This window comes from Podarcis bocagei, assembly GCF_964188305.1.
Source record: "Podarcis bocagei genome assembly, chromosome: 7".
NCBI lineage: Eukaryota > Metazoa > Chordata > Lepidosauria > Squamata > Lacertidae > Podarcis > Podarcis bocagei.
In genome coordinates this window covers 74359808-74383874 of record NC_138132.1, presented here as the reverse complement: position 1 = coordinate 74383874, position 24067 = coordinate 74359808, and the positions used below count along the sequence as shown (strand labels likewise).

General features: G+C 48.3%; 1 protein-coding gene and 1 long non-coding RNA gene across 6 annotated transcripts in view; one reads left to right on the top strand and one right to left on the bottom strand.

Annotated features, from left to right (window-relative positions):
* Positions 1–24067, bottom strand: part of DVL1 (dishevelled segment polarity protein 1) — a 127653-nt gene that overhangs the window by 100336 nt on the left and 3250 nt on the right. Inside the window, exon 1 of one of the 5 annotated variants that reach the window (XM_081201518.1) lies at positions 15274–15418. The exons of the other annotated variants lie outside the window; for them this stretch is intronic. Coding sequence (XP_081057644.1) covers positions 15274–15380 — 107 coding nt within the window. The 5' untranslated portion in view covers positions 15381–15418. Of the gene's footprint in view, positions 1–15273; positions 15419–24067 lie in introns of those variants that run through there. 5 annotated transcript variants of the gene reach the window in all.
* LOC308591155 overlaps positions 11841–24067 on the top strand; it is a 116083-nt gene continuing 103856 nt past the window's right edge. Inside the window, exon 1 of the long non-coding RNA XR_014009999.1 lies at positions 11841–11974. This is a non-coding gene — a long non-coding RNA (uncharacterized lncRNA). The remainder of the gene's footprint in view (positions 11975–24067) is intronic.

The window sequence follows — 24067 nt, the reverse complement described above, 5'->3', positions numbered from 1 at the left end:
TACAACTGGCGTTATTGATCTTGCGCTGGCACATTCCATGCTAAGGAAGGGCAATCTTGTGTTTAGAGTGTGGCCAACAAGACAGGAAGTGGTACCAAAAAAAACCCACGGTGTCCACTCCTGCTCCTCCACTGAGCTGAAAAGTTACCAAGGAAAAGCAGCTCTTTCTTAACCAAACTGAACATGCACATAACATTCAAGTGTTCAAAGCCCTTCACAGAACATTAAGAAGAGCTTGGCTGCTGGATTAGGCCACCTAGAGGCCCACATAGTCCTGCATCCTGTTCTCACAGTGGCCCAAAGAATTACTCCAGCGCAACAGCCACTCTCCTCACTTGCAATTCCCAGTATTCCTGCTTCCGGCCAGTGGATAAACCTTCTCAAATCAAATAAATAAATAAATAAATAAATAAATGAACAGACACCCTGCAGATTTTATCATCTCATGTTTGCACTGTGAAGCTGAAACTCCTTAGGCTGGCTTAGATGGAGCGCATGCATGCATACACATGCACACTTATGGAGCTCTGCAATATCACATACTATCATGTCCCATCTTTCCATTAGCAGCCTTAGAATGGTTGACCAACCAACCCCCCCCCCATTAAACTAAATATTCATTTTAATCCCACTAATTTTTCCAGAATGTACCAATTTGTGCATAGCAAATTCATCCGAATGCATTTGTTTATGTTATTTCCGTTAATATGTGCATTTTCATGCACACTTTACCCGAGTATATGCATTTTTGTACACATGGCTCGGCCGGCGAATCACACAGCAGAAATTCAGAGAACCATGAGATTTGAAAGATGGCTGCAGTTGGGTTCCCATTTTGTTTCGGGAAGTGAAAATTAGGCAAGTTTGGCTTTAAATGCAATCAAGAGTCTCCCCCCTTCGTCATCTATCTCTCTCTCTTTCACATACACACACAAACACTTTAACCTCACAGCAACCTTGCAAGGCGGGTTATATTGAAAACAAGCAACTGGCTCAAGGTCAACCAGCCAACCTCACAGGACCAATGAATCTTGGTCTCTCAGGCCTGCTTAACTCCAGCACTCTCAGCCCATTTCTCTCTCTCGTTTCCAAGAGCAGAAAACAAAACTACTCTGGGCTGGAGGTTCTTTAAACTGCTAGGGGGCTGCGAGCACCACAGCCCCCCCCCCCACAAGCCCCCCTAGAACAGCTGGCTTGGCTTTCCTTCTCTCCAGGGAGCAATTATGCACAAGCTGTTGGAACATCCAACTCTTAAAATAGCAAGGTTGTTTTGTTTTATTTCCCTCTGGAGGACGAGGGTTGGGCAGAAATTCCAGACAAGAGGAGGAGCTGGTTCAAAACATAAGCTGATATTTGGTCGGGACCTTTGGCACAGGAAAAAGCTAGCGCCAGTTTAAGCTGGGTGGGTGGGGCTTACACCGGCTTCCTCTCCCCCGACCCCATGCACAGAATCGTGGTGTTGGAAAGAAACCTTGCAGGAACATAGGGAATTGCCTAATATATTCATCCAACTCTGCAATGACCGGCAGCGGCATTCCAGGGCTTTGGGCAGAGATAGTGGGATTTGACATTCTGCATGGAAAACAAATGCATTATATATTGTAATGTTTGATGTATAAATTTGGTACTGTTGAATATGAAAAGTATTTTTTTTTCCTTTTATCTTTTGTCTCTTTTCTTTTCTAGTCTGTATGATGGAAAATACGTAGACAAATGTGATTACAGTGCAATGTATTGATTTTTGTTTCTATTTCTTTTTTTCTTTTTCTTTTCTTGTAATATTTAATAAAAACTAAAAAGGGGGGGGGGAAGCAAAGCAAATGCTCGGCCACTGAGTTACTGTCCTTCCCTCTTGCAGGTTCATCTAGTCTCACCCATTACTCAGCGCCAGAATCTTGCAACTGCAGCAGCCCTGAGGGATGGGCTACCCAGTTTCTGCATAGATGGGGAGTATTGCAGTATTTGGTTCCATTTACCTGTTGAATGGGATGCGGGTGGCGCTGTGGGTTAAACCACAGAGCCTAGGGCTTGCCGATCAGAAGGTTCGAATCCCCGCAACGGGGTGAGCTCCCGTTGTTTGGTCCCTGCTCCTGCCAACCTAGCAGTTCGAAAGCACGTCAAAGTGCAAGTAGATAAATAGATACCACTCCAGCGGGAAGGTAAACGGCATTTCCGTGCGCTGCTCTGGTTCGCCAGAAGCGGCTTAGTCATGCTGGCCGCATGACCCAGAAGCTGTACGCTGGCTCCCTCGGCCAATAAAGCGAGATGAGTGCCACAGCCCCAGTCAGCCATGACTGGACCTAATGGTCAGGGGTCCCTTTACCTTTACTTTATGTGTTGAAGCCCTTAGTATGAAGTAAGGCAGCAGGAATGCAACCCCTGCGTAAGTGGGGTGACACCTGATTGATCTGGATCTTCTGTCAGAAAAAGCCCTCCTAGATTTGCCATTTCCAACACACACACACACACACACCCCATGGACTGGCACGCTCATATGTTTCGCAAGCGTAGCCTGCAAGGAGTTAACTCCCGTATGACGAAAGGCTGCAGTATTTTGGACTTTTCTGTTTAGGGGAAAGGTGAGCAAGAGGTGACATCAGAGAAGTTTATAACATCATGGCTGGCTTAGAGAAAGTGGGTAGAGAAAAATTTTTCTCCCTCTCTCCTAACACTAGAACTCAGGGGCATTCAATGCAGCTGAATGTTGGAAGATTCGGGGCAGAACAGGAGAAAGGGCACCCCATGTGTGCAGGTCCTGTAAGGAATCATATGAGTTGGAAGGGACTCTGAGAATCATCTACTCCAACCCCCCTGCAATACAAGAAGATGCAGCTGTCCCATACAGGGATTGAACCCACAACCTTGGTGTTATCAGCACTGCACTCTAAGCAACAGAGCTATCCAGGCAAAGAAAAGGCAGGCAGAGGGGGGCGGGAAGGAGCACTCTCGAAATACATTTTTTCCATTTGAAAACCACAACCCATCAAGTTGCCCTCCGCAAGAGAACGACTCCCAGGCCTCTCGGCTGGAGCACCAAGTGCAGAAAGGCAAGAAATGTAGGCCACCTCAAGTCTGCGTTGTGGGAGTGGGGAAAGGAAGAGCACAAAATCCTCGAGAATTTTCACATTAATGTCACATTAATACTGAAAGCAATCAAGTGTAAAAGAAATAATAGTAAATTATCCTTTGTGGCAACTTATTGGACCAAGATGGATGAGCATTCTACGTGTCTCGATAGGCTTGCTTAGACAAATATGTTTTAAGCAGGTTTCCGAAAAGAGTACAGTGAAAGCAGCTGCCTGGTGTCAATGGGCAGGGAGTTCCAAAGGGTACGTGCTGCCATGCTAGGAGTTTGATTTCTTACAAGTGTGGGATGCTTTACATGGCACCTGTAACAGTGCCAGTTCCACAGATCAAAGCAGTCTCATGCGGGCACATATGGGGTAAGGCGATCCCAGCTGTAAACTGGTCCAAAGCTGTTAAGGGCTTTACATACTAACAGCAACACCTTGAACTTGTCTTGGCAACAAATTGGCAGCCGGTTAAGATCTCTGAGCAGAGGTGTTACAAGCTAAGAAGATCTCCCTCTTGTTACCAACCGTACTGCAGACTACTGCACTAGCTGCAATCAGATGTCAAAGAAATAAACAACTATCCGACTTTTAGAAGACATCTGAAGGCAGCCCTATTTAGGGAAGTTTTTAACGTTGGATGAATTATCATATTTTAATACAGTGGTGCCCCTCAAGACGAATGCCTCGCAAGACGGAAAACTCGCTAGACTAAAGAGTTTTCCGTTTTGGAGGTGCTTCGCAAAACAAATTTCCTATGGGCTTGCTTCGCAAGACGAAAATGTCTTGCGAGTTCCTGCGGGTTCCCCCCCTTTTTCTAAGCCGCTAAGCCGCTTATCAGCTGATCCGATCAGCCGATCAGCCGCTAAAAGCCGCTAATAGCGCTAATCCGCTAATCCGTCAATGGGCTTGCTTCGCAAGACGAAAAAACCGCTAGACGAAGAGAATCACGGAAGAGATTCTTTTCGTCTTGCGAGGCACCACTGTATTTTGTTAGGGACACGGGTGGCGCTGCGGTGTAAACCACAGAGCCTAGGGCTTGCCGATCAGAAGGTCGGCGGTACGAATCCCCGCGACAGGGTGAGCTCCCATTGCTCGGTCCCTGCTCCTGACAACCCAGCAGTTTGAAAGCATGTCAAAGTGCAAGTAGATAAATAGGTACCGCTCTGGTGGGAAGGTAAACAGCGTTTCCGTGCGCTGCTCTGGTTTCGCCAGAAGCGGCTTAGTCATGCTGGCCACATGACCCGGAAGCTGTACGCTGGCTCCCTCGGCCAATAAAGCGAGATGAGCGCTGCAACCCCAGAGTTGGCCATGACTGAACCTAATGGTCAGGGGTCCCCTTTACCTTTACCCTTAATATTTTGTTGGAAACCGCCCAGAGTGGCTGGGGAAAACCAGCCAGATGGGTGGGGTATAAATAATGATGATGATGATGATGATGATGATGATGATGATGATGATGATGATTACTGGATCAAACACAAGGGAAGTCCCTCTTAGAAGTTACAAATGCCTGAATGACAGAGATCATGACTGGCACAGCTGGAAAAGGGTGCTTCTAGCCACTGAGGCTACTTGGACGTTCAAGTGAAGCATTGCTGGATTGTGCACCTGCTCCTTCAAGGAGAGCAGCAAGCAACTGACCGATTTCTCAGACACATGGAGAGGGAGTTCACTATATGTACTTAGTATTGTCCTGAGAGGTGAGACACATCTCCAAAATACAGGTGAGGAAGATACTGGTCTTGCTGTTGCCTCATCTGCAGCTGCAGCCCCACCTTCTTTTTTCTGAGAAGAAGCCATGAGTCACAGAGCAAGAGGTTCTGCCTGCAGCTTGCGATGTCAGGGGCTGGGTGCCAAAAAAATAAATAAAAATGAGGCTTTGGAACCAAGTGGCGTAGTGCACGTTGGCAAGAGCGAGGGAGAAAGTGCTCCGTGACACATCGCCTTGCCTTGTGCGCATGTCCACGTGGGGGCCAACCCAAACAAAGCTTGCTGAGTCAGTGGCAGGAGCTGGCACCAGTTGAAAACCATTCTGGTGTGCGGTGAAAGCACAGCATCACAGCAATGCCCCTGCTGTTTTAACCCATATTCGGCTCCTAATCGCCATCTGCAGCTTGGTGAAAATTGAGGAGTGAGAGCTGAAGGGCTCTCACCAACAGAACATCCACACCATATATTTAAAACACGTTTAATGTATGGAGCTTCCACCCAAATATCCTGGGAACTATAGTTTAACCCCCCAAAGAGCTATCATTCCTGGAACCCTTAACATGCCACAGTTCCTAGGTTTGCAGAGGCGGGGGAATCCATGTACCGTGGTACCTCGGGTTACAGACGCTTCAGGTTACAGACGCTTCAGGTTACAGACTCTGCTAACCCAGAAATAATGCTTCAGGTTAAGCACATTACCTCAGGATAAGAATAGAAATCGCGCGGCAGCAGAGGGAGGCCCCATTAGCTAAAGTAGTACCTCAGGTTAAGAACAGTTTCAGCTTAAGAATGGACCTTCAGAACGAATTAAGTTCTTAACCCGAGGTACCAGTGTACTTTAAATATGCTTTAAATGTGTGATATGGTACTTGCCACAATAGTTATGCTCTGCTTCCATGATTGGAGACAGCAACACTTCTGAATGCCAGTTTCCGGGAAATGCAGGAGGGAGAGGGCTCCTGTGCTTGGATCCTGCTTGTCAGCCACTGTGCCACTGGCCTGATCCAGCATTGCTCTTCTTATTATGTGGATGTGACCTGAAGTCTTACAACAGTCTTATAAGGTAAAGGTAAAGGATCCCTGACAGTTAAGTCAAGTTGCAAACGACTCTGGGGTTGCGGTGCTCATCTCGCTTTATTGGCCAAGGGAGCCGGTGTGCAGCTTCCAGGTCATGTGGCCAGCATGACTAAGCCGCTTCTGGTGAAACCAGAGCAGCGCACGGAAACGGCGTTTACCTTCCTGCCGGAGTGGTACCTATTTATCTACTTGCACTTTGACGTGCTTTCGAACTGCTAGGTTGGCAGGAGCAGGGACCGAGCAATGGGAGCTCACCCCGTCGCAGGGATTCGAACCGCTGACCTTCTGATTGGCAAGCCCTAGGCTCTGTGGTTTAGACCACAGCGCCACCTACCGAAGCCAGCAGCGGGAGGCAACTGAATCTGCCAAAGCACGACTAAACAGTGGGCTTTGGTACACAGTGGCATATTATCGAAAAACAAAACAAAACGTGCTGCTATTATGGCACGACATATTCCGTCGCCTTGCTTTCCTAACCCGGTCTGGCCCTGAAACAATTTAAAACGCAAATCCTGTTTCCGCTGGCCAGGCTCCTTCCCTCTTTAATGAATTGCCCAACTTGTTAATTGCCCTGAGAACACAGTGCCGTAACAGTTTTTTTAAAAATAAATAAATAAAGGACGAACCACACAGCCATCCCTTTGCATTCAGTGGAGCCCTAAAGGTACTAGGTGGGGCACTTAACAGCCAGCTGGCAACAGGCATCTGGCTCACTCGCCTCGTTCTACTGGGCTGTTTGGTTTGAGCCTCTGCCGGTCTGCTTCGAGAAGGAGTCATTTAAGGTGTCCCCTGGTAGCTGCCTAATGCAAAACCGACGCAGGAAGGCAGCACCTGAGAGCTCCCTGAGTTCCTTGCGGCAGGGAAGGCCGTGCCCTCATTAAAACAGCACTGCCATCTCCTTGCACTCCTGGCACACCCCAAACACACATTCCAGGCCCAAGATCTTCCGATAAACAAGGCAAGCTCCTCAGCTCGAAGCTGCAGAAGCTCTCTCATCCCTCGATTAACATTTGCGACTTTCAAGGAAGTTCAATACAGATTTTGGCAGTGGGTGAACCTGTCTGCTTCAGCTTCTAATTTTTGCCTCATTTAACATTTTGGTGCACATTTTCCCTGGAGCTCTGCCAGCACTTTGACCTCATACGCTATCGTATTTTGTATGCTATCCCCAGAGCTCCCTGTGAAGATGAATTAATTGTTGGACTTCTCTGGAAGCTGTAGCTCTGTGAGGGGAATGGGGGTCTCCTAACAACTCTCAGCACCCTCAGCAAACTACACATCCCAGAATTCTTTGGGGGAAGCCATGACTGTTCCATGTGGTATCACACTGCTGTAAATGTGCAGTGCAGATAAGGCCTCTTTCAGACTCTTGGAATGCTACATGTTCAAGGCTTTCTGGGTTTTTAAAAAAACAAACTTCCCTGCTTTGTTTACACAGCCATCGCCAGAATTTTATTTGCCTTGTGCTCACTTGAAAGCCAAATCGGCCTTCCCAAGTTCAAGAGCGCACAGGCTGGCCGATTCCCAGTGCATGCCAAGGCTTGCTAAAGAGACAGCATCAGTTTGCTGGCAGCTTGGAGAAGACGCAGTTTGGTTTTTCAACCAAAGGGCTGCATTCCCTTCTGGGATGTCTTCCGGGGGCCACATGGCATGGGGGGCAGGGCCAGAGGAAAAAGTGGGCAGAGCAAGGAATGCAAATTTCACCTTGGTGCAGAAGACCAGTTTCTACACCCACTCACATACCCCTCTCTATCCTCTATCCATGCATGATCAGAATTAAAGGACGTATTCCAGCGGGAGCGTGGGGGGAGAACACTCAATGAAGGTGTGACTCGCAGAGTCTCCAGTAGCAGAAAATCTAGCCCTCTGATCTGACTGGGACTGGCCACTTTAGGGAGTGTGAAGCCATTCCTACAAAGTTTGTGATCTTTTGAGGGTGGCTCAGTAGCCTGGAGGGACACGGGTGGCGCTGTGGGTTAAACCACAGAGCCTAGGACTTGCCAATCAGAAATTCGGCAGTTCGAATCCCCACGACAGGGTGAGCTCCCGTTGCTCGGTCCCTGCTCCTGCCAACCTAGCAATTCGAAAGCACATCAAAGTGCAAGTAGATAAATAGGTACTGCTCCCGCAGAAAGGTAAACGGCATTTCTGTGCGCTGCTCTGGTTCGCCAGAAGTGGCTTAGTCATGCTGGCCACATGACCCGGAAGCTGTATGCCAGCTCCCTCGGCCAATAAAGCGAGATGAGCGCCGCAACCCCAGAGTCAGCTACAACTGGACCTAATGGTCAGGGGTCCCTTTACCTTTACCAGTAGCCTGGAGTCACAGACTAGGGATAAGACATCAGAGGTAACAAGGATAGCTAACCAGCCAGCAACCTCGTGCTTGGCCTGTGCTGACCAGGGAAGAGACAAACTTGACGATTCCCCTAGTTAATGCTAGGGGATGTTAATTAATGCTAATAATTAATGCTAATGTTAATTAATGCTTCTCCCCTAGTTAATGCTTCTCCAGCCCTGCTTCCAATCGGCCTCAAGGATGCCGATTCCCAGCGAATCAGAGCAGCCTCATTACAGGCCAGCCAAAAAGATTCATCCAGGAAACTGCAAAGCTGGCAAGGGGTCAGGACAGGAGGACTGACGGCTGAGTGCTCCTGATGCAGAGAGGAAGAGAAGGGGAAACCAGAGCTGCTTCCATCCAGAGCGATGTGCCTCATTTGGGGTGGCAGCGACTGACTCAAGGCTGTCAAAACCAATCAGATCCTAAAAGCCGTCACCGGGAGTCGCTTTCCATCAGCCTGCCAAGCCTGGCAAAATCAATTATATCACAGGCTCGTCAGCTTCACCAATCCCGGCTCTGCCGATCGGTTCCGGGCACAAAAGACACTCTCCTTTATCCAATTGAGATCTTTGTTCCAACATTCTTCAGTCGCTTTTGCCCCTCTTTATGTTTTAAAACAACAACCCACTACATGTTCCTTAAGATGGTGGGGGGAACTGTGGCACTCTAAATGTCTCCCCCACCCCACCCCGTCTTCAACACCTCTGAAATTCTTCGTATACCGAAAATAAATTCATGACTCATTAAAACGTGTCAAGACCCAACTGGATGGAAAGGAACTTTCTGGGACACATACACACAACAGGAGGAACTTAAACCACAGTGTCACAGGCTCAGAACACAGTTTGTGTGACCCCACTCCCATCCGATTCCTGTTGCCCCTGCCCCACGCTTCCTCATGGGACGCACATTGAACAGGGTTTCAACAGCGCAAATGACACAATGGAGCCTTCCCCAGCCAGCTGAGATAAGAGCACCAGAGCTTACTGGCAGACAATGTGTTATGCGCCTGCATCTTACAACACCTGGGCCACCCCCACAATTACTGCAGGGCGAAAGGAGCGTTGAGACAAAGAGGAACCAATTAACCACGGTACACAGGGAATGCATTCCGTGCGACACTCCCATCGCCCTAGATATGCCCCGAAGAGGAGGACGCGGGAGCCTGGGGCCCAGTTCCAATGTCACTCAGATGCAGTGAACACAGAGGATAATGTTGTCAATGGCCAGTGTGGTGTAGTGGTTAGAGTGCGGGACTAGGACCTGAGAAGCTGGGGTTCAAATCCCCGCTCAGCCATGAAGCTAACTGGGGCGACCTTCTCAGCCCGACCCATTTCACAGGGTTGTTGCAGGGGTCAAACAAGGAGAATCACATACACCACTTTGAGCTCCTTGGAGAAAAAGGTGGGATAGAAATGCAGTAAATAAACAAACAGCTCAATCACTATGTTCTCCCTCCACCACTGGATTAAGGAAACCTGGTAATCTCAAGTGGAAAGACTGCACCTACACTCAGGTCCTGCTTGCAGGCTTTCCATATTGGCCTGCGAAGTAAATCATTAATTTAGCTCCAAATACTGCCTTCCCATCCATGGGACCATGGAGAGAGCACACTATAAAAATCAATCACATAAGATGCACAAAGTATTATTCACAAGCAGCATGTATATTGTGCATTTTAAGTAGCATGAGAAGGGCTCTGACAGCCCTAACCCATGTACATTTCCTTAGAAGTAAGCTCTGCCGAGTACAGTGAGACTTACTCCTAGGTAAGCATGTATATGATTGGGCCATCAATCACTTAACCCTAACAACATACCTGCAAGGTGGACCACCACTATTATCATCATCCTTCTATTGTAGGCAGTGAAGACAGCAGCACCTTCAGTCACTTGGTGGGTTCACAACTGTTCACTCTCTTATTTATCTAGTGGCATTACAGTCTGTTCCCGTCCCCCAGTAATTATTTTCAATGCTTTTCCTCTTTTTTAATTCCCTCTGCAATCTGGTTAGTTGTGGCCAGCAGGCAGCAATTTGCTCAAAAGCCAGCAAGGCTACTCAGAAATAAGTCCTATTAAATTCAGTGGAGCTTCCTCCCAGGTAAGTGAGGTTAATAATAATAATAATAATAATAATAATAATAATAATAATAATAATAATAAATACCCCACCCTCCCCAGCCAAGACCGGGCTCAGGGCGGCTAACAACCAATAATAAAAACAAGGTGATTAAAATACAATTTAAAAGATTAAGATACAACATTAAAACATTAGGGTGCAATCTCTTCATAGGAGGAGAAAGGAAAAAGAAAGAGGGGTAGCGAATCAAACTGATTCCAAGCCAAAGGCCAGGTGGAACAACTCTGTCTTACAGGCCCTGCAGAAAGAAATCAGATCCTGCAGGGCCCTGGTCTCATGAGACAGAGCGTTCCACCAGGCCGGAGCCAGTGTTGAGAAGGCCCTGGCTCTGGTTGAGGCTAATCTAGCTTCCTTAGGGCCCGGGACCTCTAGGGTGTTGCTATATATGGACCTTAAGGTCCTCCGTGGGGCATACCAGAAGAGGTGGTCCCGTAGGTACGAGGTTAAGATGGCAGCCTAAAGCTGATTATTTTCATAATGCTGGGAGTGGGGAGCCTTTGGCCCTCCAGATATTGCTGAACCCACCCTCAGGCCATCGACCATGCTTGCTGGGGCTGATGGGAGTTGGAGTTCAGCAACATCTGGAGGGCCAAAGGCTTCCCACCCCGGATGCGATGCGTTGTGTCACACTCATTTGTATCATCTGTACTTCATGGGGTGGTTCCTGCATTTCACCATCATAATGGGAGTAGACCCATTGGAATTAATGAGCCTTAATTAGCCACGTCTATGAACTTCTCTGAGTAGAATGAGCAACGGATACAATCCCATTATTATTATTATTATTAGGCTCAAAAGTGGGATCTGCAACAAAATGTTGCTGTACAGAGAGTTCCTGTTCAGGATGCTAGGAAACTGCCCACGCGCTTTTGCAGCATACTTCATCCCACTCCCGTCTCCCGTGGCTATACCTTACTCAACCACCCACTTCAGCGGTCGGCCAGCACCCTAGGGCCTCTGAGCATGTGACCAAAGGCAAGGACGTAGGCCTTCCATGAACATTTCACTTCTGTATTTGCTCACCAGCTTGTCGCCTCCAATTAATTGTTAAGGGGCAGACACGCGTGGATGTACCCGCACTTGAGAACAGAACACCCTTGTTCAATGAAAATATGCTGGAGACAGATAGAGCTGAGCCAAAGGCCACGCTGCTGTCCCTCCCCAACCCCTGCCAACACAGAGCCAATATTCATTAGCATACAAGCCGCTATTGACATCTTAGTGGGAACCAGGCCAAACCCTCTTTTGTGTGCCCGCTCGCCCAATGCGATTCCTCCAATAATGACCTCGACTCAGGATTATCTACTGAATCATCCAGATCTGGACTCTGAGAGAAACATCTGATTTCCCAGGTTCTGAAGAGAGGGGCAGATTCCAGGGTTGTCAAGTCTGCGCTCCTCTTTTAATAAGACCTCAAATGCAACATGGTGGCACAGGAGCCACAATCACTGAGATAAGCTATTTATGCGAATATAAGTCAATATCTGAGTTGATAGGAGGGACAGATTCTCACACAAAACTCTTAACATTCATATCTCTCTATATCAGGCTTCCTCAACTTCAGCCCTCCAGATGTTTTGAGACTACAATTCCCATCATCCCTGACCACTGGTCCTGCTAGCTAGGGATCATGGGAGTTGTAGGCCAAAAACATCTGGAGGGCTGAGGTTGAGGAAGCCTGTTCTATATGAACCTGCCCAGGTGCAAAGATACTCAGGTGAGCACCTTCTCTCGATTCCACCAACACCGGAAGCATGGTTGGTGGTGACACAAGACAGAGCCTTTTCTGTGGCTGCTCCCAGATTGTGGAATTCCCTCTCAAGAAAGGCGAGATTGGCTCCCTCTTTGCTATCCTTTTGCAGGCAGGTTAAGTCCTTCCTATTTAGACATGTTTTCTCGCAGCCCATCTTGCTTTTCCTGTTGTGAGCTACATATCCCCACATGGAAAACTCCATCCCCAGATACAAGACATGGGGAGGGGGAGTTCCTCTCACACCTAAGAGAGGAGCTGTGAAGTCTTTTTCATACTTAAAGAGGCAGGATGAAATAAAATGGTTCTCTCTCCAAAGAGCATTTATCCATAGCTGCGGAAGAGGGGAGGAGGCAAGGTTTTTTAAAAATAATTTCTGAAGTGAGGAACTCCAGGAAGCTGAGAAGATGGAGAGAGAGAAAGAAAGAAAGAAAGAAAGAAAGAGAGAGAGAGAGAGAGAGAGAGAGAGAGAGAGAGAGAGAGAGAGAGAGATTTAGCTCAGGGGTACAGTATCTGCTTTACATGCAGAAGGTCCCAGGTTTAATCCCAGACATGTGCAGGTAGGGTTAGGAATGCCCCGTGCCTGAAACCCTGGAAAGCTGCTACATGGACCAATCTGACGCTGTATAAGGCAGTTTCCTATGTTCCTATGAAGGTGCGGTGGGAGAACACCCCAAGATGGACAGCTAGACATTTCAATTGCATTTCAGAAGAGGCAAGCGACTGGGGAGTAATCCATTGCAATCTCAAAAATATAACATGGTCCAACTCTGCGAAAGGCAGCGAACACACCCTCCTCACGCCCCCAAGTCAGAAAATTGCATGCTCAGACAACTGCGCACACCAAAAGAAAAATCAATCTATCGATTCTCTTGCATGCTATATAATATAAAACTCTTTAGAACTGGAGGGTGCTGAATGGCAGTTGTCAGAAGACAACCAACCATTCCAGACTTTCAGCCCAGACTCTGAAGGAAGCCCTGTCACAGTGGTCCTTGTTTGGGCAGCTGGGTGAGGCCACCAGAGATCTCAAATGGAGCCAAAAGGTTCCATGGATCTCCTGAGGCCTCTAGGCATCGGAACATGTCTGCCCACTCTTCAGCCTTTCAGATGTTTGGAGCTATTTTGGTGCTCGAATTCTAATCACATTTTATTACTTGTAAGAGCCCTGCTGGATTGGCCCATAGGCCCTTCACCCTGTTCTCAACTGGATGTCCGTGTGGGAAGACCGCAAGCATGGCCTGAGCGAAACAGCCACTCTCCCCACCTGCCATTCCCAGTAATTGGCTTTCAGCGGCGTACTGGTGCCAACAGCAGAGGCAGAACATAGCCATTGCTGCCAGTAGCTACTGAAAGCCTTCTTCTCTCTCCCCAAATTTTCTCTAATCCTATTTTAAAGCCATCCGATCTGGTGGCCATTGCTATCTCTCCTGCAGGAGCGAATCCTAAACTTAACTTTGCACACTGCGTGTAAAAGTCATCTCTTTTATCTTTCCTGAATCTTCCAACATTCAGCTTCATTGGTTGGCCAGGAGTCCTAGTGTTACGAGAGAAAACTTTCCTCTAGCCACTTCCTGAACAATGTGAATTATTTTATGCACTTTTCTCATGTCTCCCTTAGCTATGTATTTTCTCTAATTAATTAAATGTTCGTTAATTAATTAATTAATTAAAGTTAATTAAAGAGCCCCGAATGTTGTGGCTTTTCGTCCTAAGGGAGACACCCAACTTCTTGATCATTTTTGGCTGCTGTTTTCCGAAGGCCTTCCAAGCTCTGCAACATTCCTTTTCGGAACATCTGATTGATTGATTGATTGATTGTAATTAAATTAAATTACTACTTCGTGTTTCCTTAGGAGGTGGTACCCCCTCTTAGACAGCTGAACCAGGAAGTGGGCAGAGGCCCAGAGTTGGAGAGGCAGTCAGGAATGTAGGCCGGAGAAGTGTTTCCCAAACTTGGGCCTCTGGCTGTTCTTGGACTACAACTCCCATCATCCCTAGCTATCAGAACCAATGGTCAGGGTTGATGGGAGTTGTAGTCCAAAAACAGCTGGAGACCCAAGTTTGGGAAACACTGCTCTATAGCAAGGGTGGGAACCCTGTAACCCTCCAGATTCTGTGGGATTACAACTCCCATCATCCCTGACTGCTGCTGATGTGGCTGAAGCTGCTGAGAACTGTGGTTCAGCAACATCTGAAAGACCATTGGTTCTTCTTCCCTGCTCTGCGGGCTAGTTCTGATTGGCCCCACCTAGCATTCTGGATTTCTATGTGCAGGGAAGCTTGTTTGAGTGTTCTACTGGGGAAGAGGACAACCCACAGTTCTCTCTGCACACAGAAATATAGCATGCTAGGGGGAAGTGTTTGAGTTTAGCTTTCTTCCTGAGTTTAGATTTCTTCCTTTCTAAAAGCCCAATACGAACGGGGTGTGTGAACATGAGGATTCTCCCTCCGGAGAAATCAGGGTACAGATTCTCAGCTACAGCTACAGGGTGTGCTTGACCTCTTCTGCCTCTTTTGCCTGCTGTCAGCCTACAAGCACTGGAGAGAGAAGAGAGAAAGAAATATCTCTTTTCCCCGCCCTCATTACATGGGAAAAGAAAAGGTGTCTGATGGGTGCTTGGAGGCAGGGAGGTATATATCAGTTCCCCAAAGGCAGATGTTTCAAGCATTACACTCAACAGATGCTTCCTTGACTAGGATATTTTCCGAAATGTGAGCCTGCTAGGTGGTCCATCCACACACCCTTGCCTGGGGAGTGCCAGAGGCTACCGAGAGTTCACAAGAGACATGCTCCCAGTTCCAAGTTCCCAATTCCAAGCTCATTTCCAGGCCTCTTGGATCAGACCCAAGGCCTATCTAAGCTCAGTATTCCACTTTGTAGAGTGGCCAATCCAGAAGCCTCCAAGCAAGGCAGGGAGGCAACAGCCCTCTCCTCATACATTGCTTTTCACCACGGAGTATTCACAGGGAAACTGCTTCTGAACAAAGAGGTTTCATTGGGCTGTCACGGCCAATAGCCACTGATAAACCAGTCCTGCCCGCTAAATGAACTGGCCAGATCCCTCTTTTGAAGCAGCCCAAGACATCTTGTGGCAGCCGGTTTTGTGTCTTAATTGAGTGGACTTATCGCTAACACAGGGGTAGTCGAGTTGGTGCCTTGCAAATGTTGGACGACAACTCGCATCATCCCACGTGAGCCGTGGCTGGTGGCAGTCAGAGGGAAGTGCCACAGCTCAGTGGTAGAGCATCTGTCTTGCATGCAGAAGGTCCCAGGTTGAATTCTCAGCATCGCCAAGTAAGGCTGGGGGAGACTCCCCTTGCCTGAAACCCTGGAGAGCTGCTGAAACAGAGATAAGATGGAGAAGTCACCTGTCTCAGTAGAAGTCAGCTTCCAATATAGCCAGCTTCCGTTCACTGCAAGGAACTCAGTGGGAGCAATGAAATGATATGTGAACTGAAACACGGCTAACCCTCAAGATCTGCTCTTGTCTGAATTTTGTGATGCAGCTCTCCAACCACAGAGTCATACAACTGTAGAGCTGGAAGGGACCCTGAGGGTCATCTAGTCCAACCCCATGCAATGGAGGAATCATACTGCCAAAGAATCCCTGGTACAGTGACATCCAACCTCTGTGTACAAACCTCCAAGGAAGGAGAGTCCACCACCCATGCCCTCTCCCAAGGGTTGCCCAGAAGTTTCTCTACTGCTATCATAGAGACAGAATCAAGGTTGAATCATAGAATCTTAAGAGTTGGAAGGGATCACGAGGGTCATCTAGTCCAACCCCCTTTTGCCCAGCATAGGTCTCAAACCCATAACCCTGAGAATAAGAGTCTCATGCTCTACCCACTGAGCTATCCTATTCCCTGCAGAATACCAGTAGAAGTTGTCCACATATCAGGTGCAGATTCAAAGCTGAACAAGCATCAAAGACAATAAACTGTATATTTCTCCATACATACCCGGACCTCTTCAATGCCTGGAGTTCAACCTTTTTTGCACACGGAGCTGCCTGGGAGCTCACTCGGAGGGGAGGGCCACACAGATCAGAGCCCCCTGATTCAATTGTTTTGCTTGGCTGTTCTCCCCCCCTCCCCCGAGCACAAAAGCCACAGGAAAAGGGCCCCGTCCCCTGCATCCCCTGGCTGTGTTTTCATAGCATCCGCGGGTAATAAAAGAACATGCCGCACCCAGACCACGAGAGAGATTGTTCCTGCTCAGGGCTGTCGGGGAGGCAGCAAAGGAGAAACGACTGGAAATGGTTTGCGAAGGCTAGCCACAGGCAGCAGACACACCGTCCACTTAAAGAACATGACTCCCCACCCACATACACAGAGAAGCCTGGGAAGTCTGTCATTTGTCAAGGGTCATTTGGGAACTGTAGCTTTGCAAGATCTCAACTAGAGCTCCCACAGTTCTTGGGGTGGGGGAGTTCCAAAAACTCACCCGGTCCCCATTTGTATGCACTTGCTCCAACTGCCCTGGTTTACCAAGAACAGCCTCTACTTTCTGAAGCCTTGCAAAACACAGTCCCGGTTTTCTGAGTCCCCTCTGGGCGTTTTAAGGAGAAAAGTAGTGCCTGCAACAAACTGTTGCCCTGGGGAACTCTCCTGTTCAGGATGGCGGCCAGCCATGCCTTGCCCTCTTTCCAGGTTACATCATAATCACCTGTTCTTTTTAAACAGAGGTTGGAGGGCCATCTGTCAGGGATGCTTTAGCTGCAATTTTTGCCTTGCGGGGAGTTGGGGGGTCCCTTCCAGCTCTGCAGTTCTACAATTTTATTATTTGTATGCCACTTGTCCATAAAACTGTGCCCAAAGTGGCTCACAACATATCAAGTGAACAATGAAGTCTAACATATGCACACGCACACACTTAAAAATAACAATCAGACCAATTAATGAGAGAGAAAGAGGGTGTCAGTGTTGTGTAACATTTGAAAACTCTGAGACGTACAGATGCAAAAGCAGAAAAAGAGCTACTCTGATTTAAATAGGGACACAATATATATCTCAATATAGTTGGGATGCCTGCGAACAGGTGGGTTGTGTGCCTGTTCAGTCTGTTATCCAGATACTCACTGTTGATGGGCAACTTCAAACCATCTTTAAACTAGACCAGGGGTTGTCAACCTGGTCCCTACCACCCACTAGTGGGCATTTCAGGATTCTAGGTGGGCGCTAGGGGGTTCTACGGCACAAGCTGAATGCGCCTTCCATCGCACACTGGTGGGCGGTAAGGAAACTTTACCATCCAGAAAGATGCATTAGTGGGCAGTAGGTATAAAAAGGTTGACTACCCCTGAACTAGACAGTCCTTAAGAAGATAAGAGCCTGCTGGATCAGGCCAAAGGCCCATCTAATCCAGCATCCTGCTCTCACAGGGACCAAGCACATGCCTTGGTGGGAAAACCAAAGGGAGAACCTGAACAGCAACTCTCCCCACTTGTGACTCACATCAACATGTATCCAGAGGAGGGGAAACACAGCTGTCAGACAGAGCTGTCTTCTGTACAGCAAGGCCAAATCCACACCATATGTTTTTTTAAAAAACACCCAATGCAAATTTAAAGCCCCCGAAAGAATCCCAGGAACTGTAGTTCCAGCCTCACAGGGTTACAATTCACGGCACCCTTAACAAACTACAGTTCCCAGGGTTCTTTGCCAGGAGGGGAGGCAAGTGGCTTAAATGTGCGTTGAATGGGCTTCAAATGTACACATCGAACATGTAGCCACCCTCCTCAAGACAGTGGGCGCTGGTGGGGTTTCTAGGACTACAGCAACAGCAGCCCAAGGGTGCCAGATTATGGGGCAGAGGCCTGGGACCCCACTTTGCAGAATGAGCTGGGCGCCCCCTCCCCACACCAGTAGCAATTTTGAAGTAAGCAATTCTGACCCATCGAAAGAAGAGGGAGTCCAATAAGACCATTATGCTAGTCCCGCTCCGAGCAGGCCCACTGATTCCAGTACTGGGAGAGCTGGGAAGCAGAACTCCCTCCATCAGCTCTGCTGTGACAGGCTAGTCCCATCAGGCTTCCTCTCCCTCAACAGTCATCTGGGGGCAACCATTCTACAGAGCTGCATCAGTGGAAGACAGGAAGCAGAAGGCTGGTTTCTTCAGCTCTGCTGGAGGCCCAGTTCCATCAAGCCCCTCTTTGCCCCGAACCGTGTCATCCTTTCTTCATTATAGGAACACATGTTTAGAAACTGATGCCTGACTTTTGCTTTTGCTTTTCCTCTTCCCTCCCTGTCCCTTTTCCCTTGCGTGTCACGTTTTTTAAGATTGTAAGGACGGTCTTTTTTGGAGTGCATGTAAGACACTGTGGGTCTTTTTGGCTGAAGAGTGGGATACAAATGCTGGAAATAAATAAATTAAATAACGGCCAGGACTAACAGAAGTTCATGATTTTCAATGGGTCCACTCAGAGTAAAACTTAGTTGGCTGCAACCCACAATGTCCAGAGTTTGAAAACTACCTGATTGCACCACTGCAGCTACTCAGGATTCTTCCCCCCCACCTTCCACCTGCCAAGGCACAGAATCGCATTGTTACACCATCTTTGCCAGCGGATCAGAGCTTAGTACCGCAACAAGGACAGTTCACAAGCAGCCAGCTCCGCAACGCTTGTTCTACGGTGTCCTGGCCAAGTATTCCGCTGAAATACATACATAAATATATTTTGGGAAACTGACACGGGGCAGTCGCTGTGCTGCGCCCAGATACTGGCCACGCTCCAGCTTGCCGCTCCACTCTCTTTCTGCCTCTGTTATTCCGGCCCGGGAGCAAACTCAGCGGCACATTTCATTCCCAAGCTGCGGGTTTATTTATTACGTCTTTCGGTTATTGTTTCAGGAAGATCCAGGAAAAGGGCCGTGCCCTTGTGACAACATGTGCATTACTGCTAAGTCAGATCCGGACAGGCTGCTCTCCCTGCAAGACTCGGTTCCCCCCCCCAAAAAAAAAAGTGTGTTGCGGGAAGAGAGAGTCAACAAGACCATTTGATTCCCTGACACAAAACTCTCACTCCCACCCCCTTCTTGTTTTGGCTCAGTGGCAGAAAGGCCGCTTGCCAAGTTGGAAACCACTTGCCAAATTACAGCCCTACACAGCCACCTTGTAAGAGAGCCAGGAACGGGAGTCTGCAGCAAGCCTGCATTTTACATTTCAAGCTGCAATGGGGAATCTAATTACCACTTACAAGGAAGAAGGCGGGCTGGGGCGGTTGTGGGGCGGAGGGAGAGAGAAAAAAATATTAAGAAATATTTTCCAGGACACTCAAGTCCGCTGGGCTTCTTTCCTTTTGCGGGAAAAGACACGCACAAAATGTCTCTGTGCCAGCAGCTTCCAAACATTGCAGGCCAGGGAGAAAGGCAAAGGTCCCCTCACTAGCTAGCACATTTGCAAAGCTAAGCAGGGTCTGATGTGGTTTCAAATTGGATGAGGAACCATGCGTTGAGATTCCTGCGTTGCAGGGGCTTGAACTAGATGACTCTTGGGGTTCCTTCCAACTCTATAATTTCCTAATTCTATGAGTGGCTGGTGGGGCAAAAGGCAAGAAACCCAACAGTGGACAGAGCCACAGCCGATGATAGGCAGAGACAGAGCCAATGAGAAGCCAGACTTATTCTAGTTTGGTCCCCATCCTCTTCCTCCTTGCTGAGTTCTACAAGGGGCAACACTGAGACTAAGCAGGAGGAAGCTCACAGCAAACAACAAAAATCAGCAGGAACTCTCAGTCAGATGTATTTCAAGCCAGCCACAAAGTCCAGATTTCTGTTTCCTTTGCTGCCTAACTTCCATCAGCTAGGCCACTGCACTCCACTTTTGCTCAGTTCCTGCCTGAGCAGATGGGAATATGCTGAATAGCAAGCAGTTACCAGTCATCAATGCCTTCCCGCTACAGTGGTACCTCGAATTAAGAACTTAATTCGTTCCGGAAGTCCGTTCTTAACCTGAAACTGCTCTTAACCTGAAGCACCACTTTAGCTAATGGGGCCTCCCACTACCGCCGCACCGCCAGAGCACGATTTCTGTTCTCATCCTGAAGCAAAGTTCTTAACCTGAGGTACTATTTCTGGGTTAGTGGAGTCTGTAACCTGAAATGTCTGTAACCTGAAGCGTATGTAACCCGAGGTACCACTGTACACTAATTGGCAGCAGCTCTCCATTCCTACCCAGAGATGCCAGGGAATGAACCTGGGACCGCTGAACTACATAGGCAAGAGGATCTGCTGGACAATCCTGGAGGATAAGGCTATTATTGACGGTTACTAGCCATGATGGTTCTGCTCTGCATTGTAGTCTTCCTAGAAACAACTGGTTGGCCTCTCTTGGACACTGGCCTAAATGGAGCTTGGCTCAGATCTGGAAGGCTCTTCCGATTATAAATCAGGTTGTATCCAGCTAAGTCCCATTGAAATTGATGAGCCCAGGTCGGTCATGCCCACTAACTTCAATGGGCCTACCCTGAGCAGGGCTAGCACTGGAGACGGCCCCTGAGATTCCATCAGGGAGACTCTGGTACAGGAAGATAATGACACTTTGCACGTTCAGCCTCTCTTCGCCTGACTCCAGGCAGATGGAGGTCATCAGCAACCTAGAGCTGCCTACGGCTGTTCCAGCTGTAAATCCAATTTTTTACAGTGGCTCCCAAGTCAGTTGTAACAACTGTCTATAATCCGGCCGTTAATTAGAAATTTAAGGGTGTCTGTCTTTCCAGGCTTCTGCTTGCAGATAAGGTGTGTGTGTGTGTGTGTGTGTGTGTGTGTGAGTGAGTGAGAGAGAGAGAGAGAGAGAGAGAGACTCCTGAAATCTGTACCGCCACCACATCAAATGAGATACAAGCTCCCATCTAACAGCCTTCACAAGATCCTGGCTTTTGCTAGCCTTCCAAACAACTGCAATCAAAAACACCACGGCCGCCCCTGCAAGCAGCTTAGAAAACAACCTTTGGGTCTGGACTGTGAATTTCAAAACCGCTCTCCCAAGGTGGTGGGATTTCACGCCAGACAAGGCATGGGGCTTGTTGGTCTAGGACAAGGGTCAGCAACCTTTTTCAGCCATGGGCCGGTCCATCATCCCTCAGACCATGTGGTGGGCCGGACTGGTTTTTTTTTTTTTGGGGGGGGGGGGATGAACGAATTCCTATGCTCCACAAATAACCCAGAGATGCATTTTAAATAAAAGCACACATTCTACTCATGTAAAAACACCAGGCAGGCCCCACAAATAACCCAGAGATGCATTTTAAATAAAAGGACACATTCTACTCATGTAAAAACACGCTGATTCCTGGACCGTCCGTGGGTTGGATTGAGAAGGCGATTGGGCCGCATCCGGCCCACGGGCTTTAGTTTGCCTACCCATGGGATAGGAGGGAAGAGCCTCACAGCAGGGAGATTCAAATCCAAGGATTCAAATCCTAGGCAAGCCCTGCCAGGGGAGACTGGGGGCTCTGAAGAGGGGATGTGGCTCAGCAGTAGAGCCCTGGTTTTGCATGCAGAAGGTCCCAGGTTCAATCCTCAACATCTCCACTTAAAAGGATCAGGAAGCAGGGGGTGCCCGAGATTCGCTGTCAGTCATAGAAATAACCACAGGCAGATCTTCTGCTTAATCAGACCACTGGTCTATCTATCTCAGTATTGTCTGCACGGACGGCAGGAGCTGCCTAGGGCTTAAGGCTAGGGACCGTTCCCACCCCTATCTGGGGATACTGGAGCCTGAACCTGGGACCTTCTCCATGCAAGCAGATGCTCTACCACCCAGCCATGGCCCTTCCTGTAAGACATAGGACCACTGAGCTCAATATTGCGAACACCGACGGGCAATGGCTGTTCAGGCCGGAGAGGGCTGGGAAAGATTGCCTGCCTGAAGCCCTGGAGAGCCACTGCCGTTCAGTGTAGACGATGCTGAGTCAGATAAATGACTTGGCATAAGACAGCTTGCCATGTCCCTAACCCCAAGCAAAGAGCAGGAACTCATAATGACAGCAGGGCGATCCAGCTGATGCACAGAAGCAAGGCAATCAACAAGGCAACCGTCTCCTTGATGCAGGTTAACACCATCACTATCCCCCAGGGTGCTGGATGTCAGCAGGGTTAAGGAACTTTAATTGCCAGAGGGAAGGGGAAATTAAGATAAGCAGCTGCTGTGTGTGAGGATCTAACGCTCCCGGATGCTTCTGGGTTGCAACAGTTCTGCATGGGAAAGGCAGTGTGGTGCAGTGGTTAGAGTGTGGGACTAGGACCTAGGAGACCAGGGTGCAAATCCCCCACTCGGCCAGTGAGTGGCCGTGGGCCTGTTGCTGTATCTCAGCCTGGCCTATCTTACAAGGTTATTGTAAGGATAAAAATTGAGAAAAAGGTCCATGTATGCAACCTTGAGCTCCTTGGGGGAAATGAATGCAATAAATAAATAAATAAAATAAAATAGATAAATGGGGTGAGGAATTTGAAGACTGAAGGAAGTGGACAAGGGGGTTTAACTGGTCCGGCCACTGTGCATCCAAGTCTTCCTCTCCCCTCCACAACTGCTGAAATGATTCACAGCTCTAAGGTTAGAAGGAAAGCAAAACTCACACTTACCACGGCAAGCAAAAAATAAATACTGTAAATGTGGAAGCCTGCCTTCCACTTGACAGCTAGCCTGGGAACACCTAGCAACACAGGTGTAAACTGAATTACTTCACTTACTTGAACCTGTGTTGCTTTTCGGGCCCCTCCTGCCTATTCTGCTGAGGGGGGCACCCCAAAGTCTTGGCCTGGTGGCATCACTTCTAGGGTCAGGGCCTTCTCAGTGGTGCCCCCTACTGTGTGGAACTCCCTCCCAAGGGATGCACAGTTGGCCCCTTCAGTATACAAAAAGGCTCTGAATATCTTGGCTTCTGCAGTGGTTGGGGGACCTCTGACCCGTGGGATGTTGCTGGACTCCACACACACACACACACACACACCCTCAGCCAGCATGGCCAATGGTCACAGACGGTGAGGGGAGCTGAGCTCCAGCAACTACTTGAGGGTTCTGAATTTTAACTGCTGTGATTATATTGAATATGCTACTGTTTTAATGCTGTGGTTCATGGTCATTATTTTATGCTGGCCCATTTATATTTTTTAATGCTGTTGCTTATCCTTTGAATTTTGCTGATGGGTTTCCCACAGGCATCTGGTTAGCCACTGAGAGAACAGAATGCTGGGGTAAGTGAGCTCTTGGCCTGATCTAGCAGGCTTTGTCTTACATTCGTATGGATCTTAAAAATCTTTAAAATGATTTTTTAAAAAAACAAAAGTCACATACACACCATGAATGTAAAACAGCCCCCCCCCCCAAAAAAAAACCTGGAAACCGTAGCTTACCTCTCATGGAGCTACAATTCCCAGCACCCTTAACAAACTACAATTCCCAGAATTATTGATGGGGGGGGGAGTAAATGCACTTTAAACATATAAGTGCGTGTGTGTATGCAGTCTAACATTAAATTGTTCCAGCTTTGGGGTTTATGTCGCCGTGCCCTGCCTTGAGAGGACTCTGTCCAGGAAAACACTCAGAATAAAACAAATCTGTTTTCCATGGGGCTCTCTTGCATCATTCCACTTCCCTCCGCTCCGTCTGACCTTTTTGCAGGCGACACACAACACCAAGATCGCAGTGCCGGAAATAGATACAGGTACGAGCCGTCCGACACGGAGGGGAGGGGAGGCTTGTTACCAAGAGATTATTAGATTTCAAATGCTGATTCATGGTTGCCATCCAAAGAGCTGGAGATGATGAGGCCTGTGGCTTTTTTCCTTCCTTTTTTAATTATCTAAATGCCAACAAGTGGTTGTGTGCCAAACCAGGCAATACAGATCTTGGAGGTGGAGAGACTGGGGGGAGTGTGGGCCATCATAAGGCCTTAAGGTGGGCTTCTTACTATTTTTATTCTTTAAAAAAGGTCTGCGTCGTAGAAACGTAAGGAAAGCCTTGCTGTGTCAGCT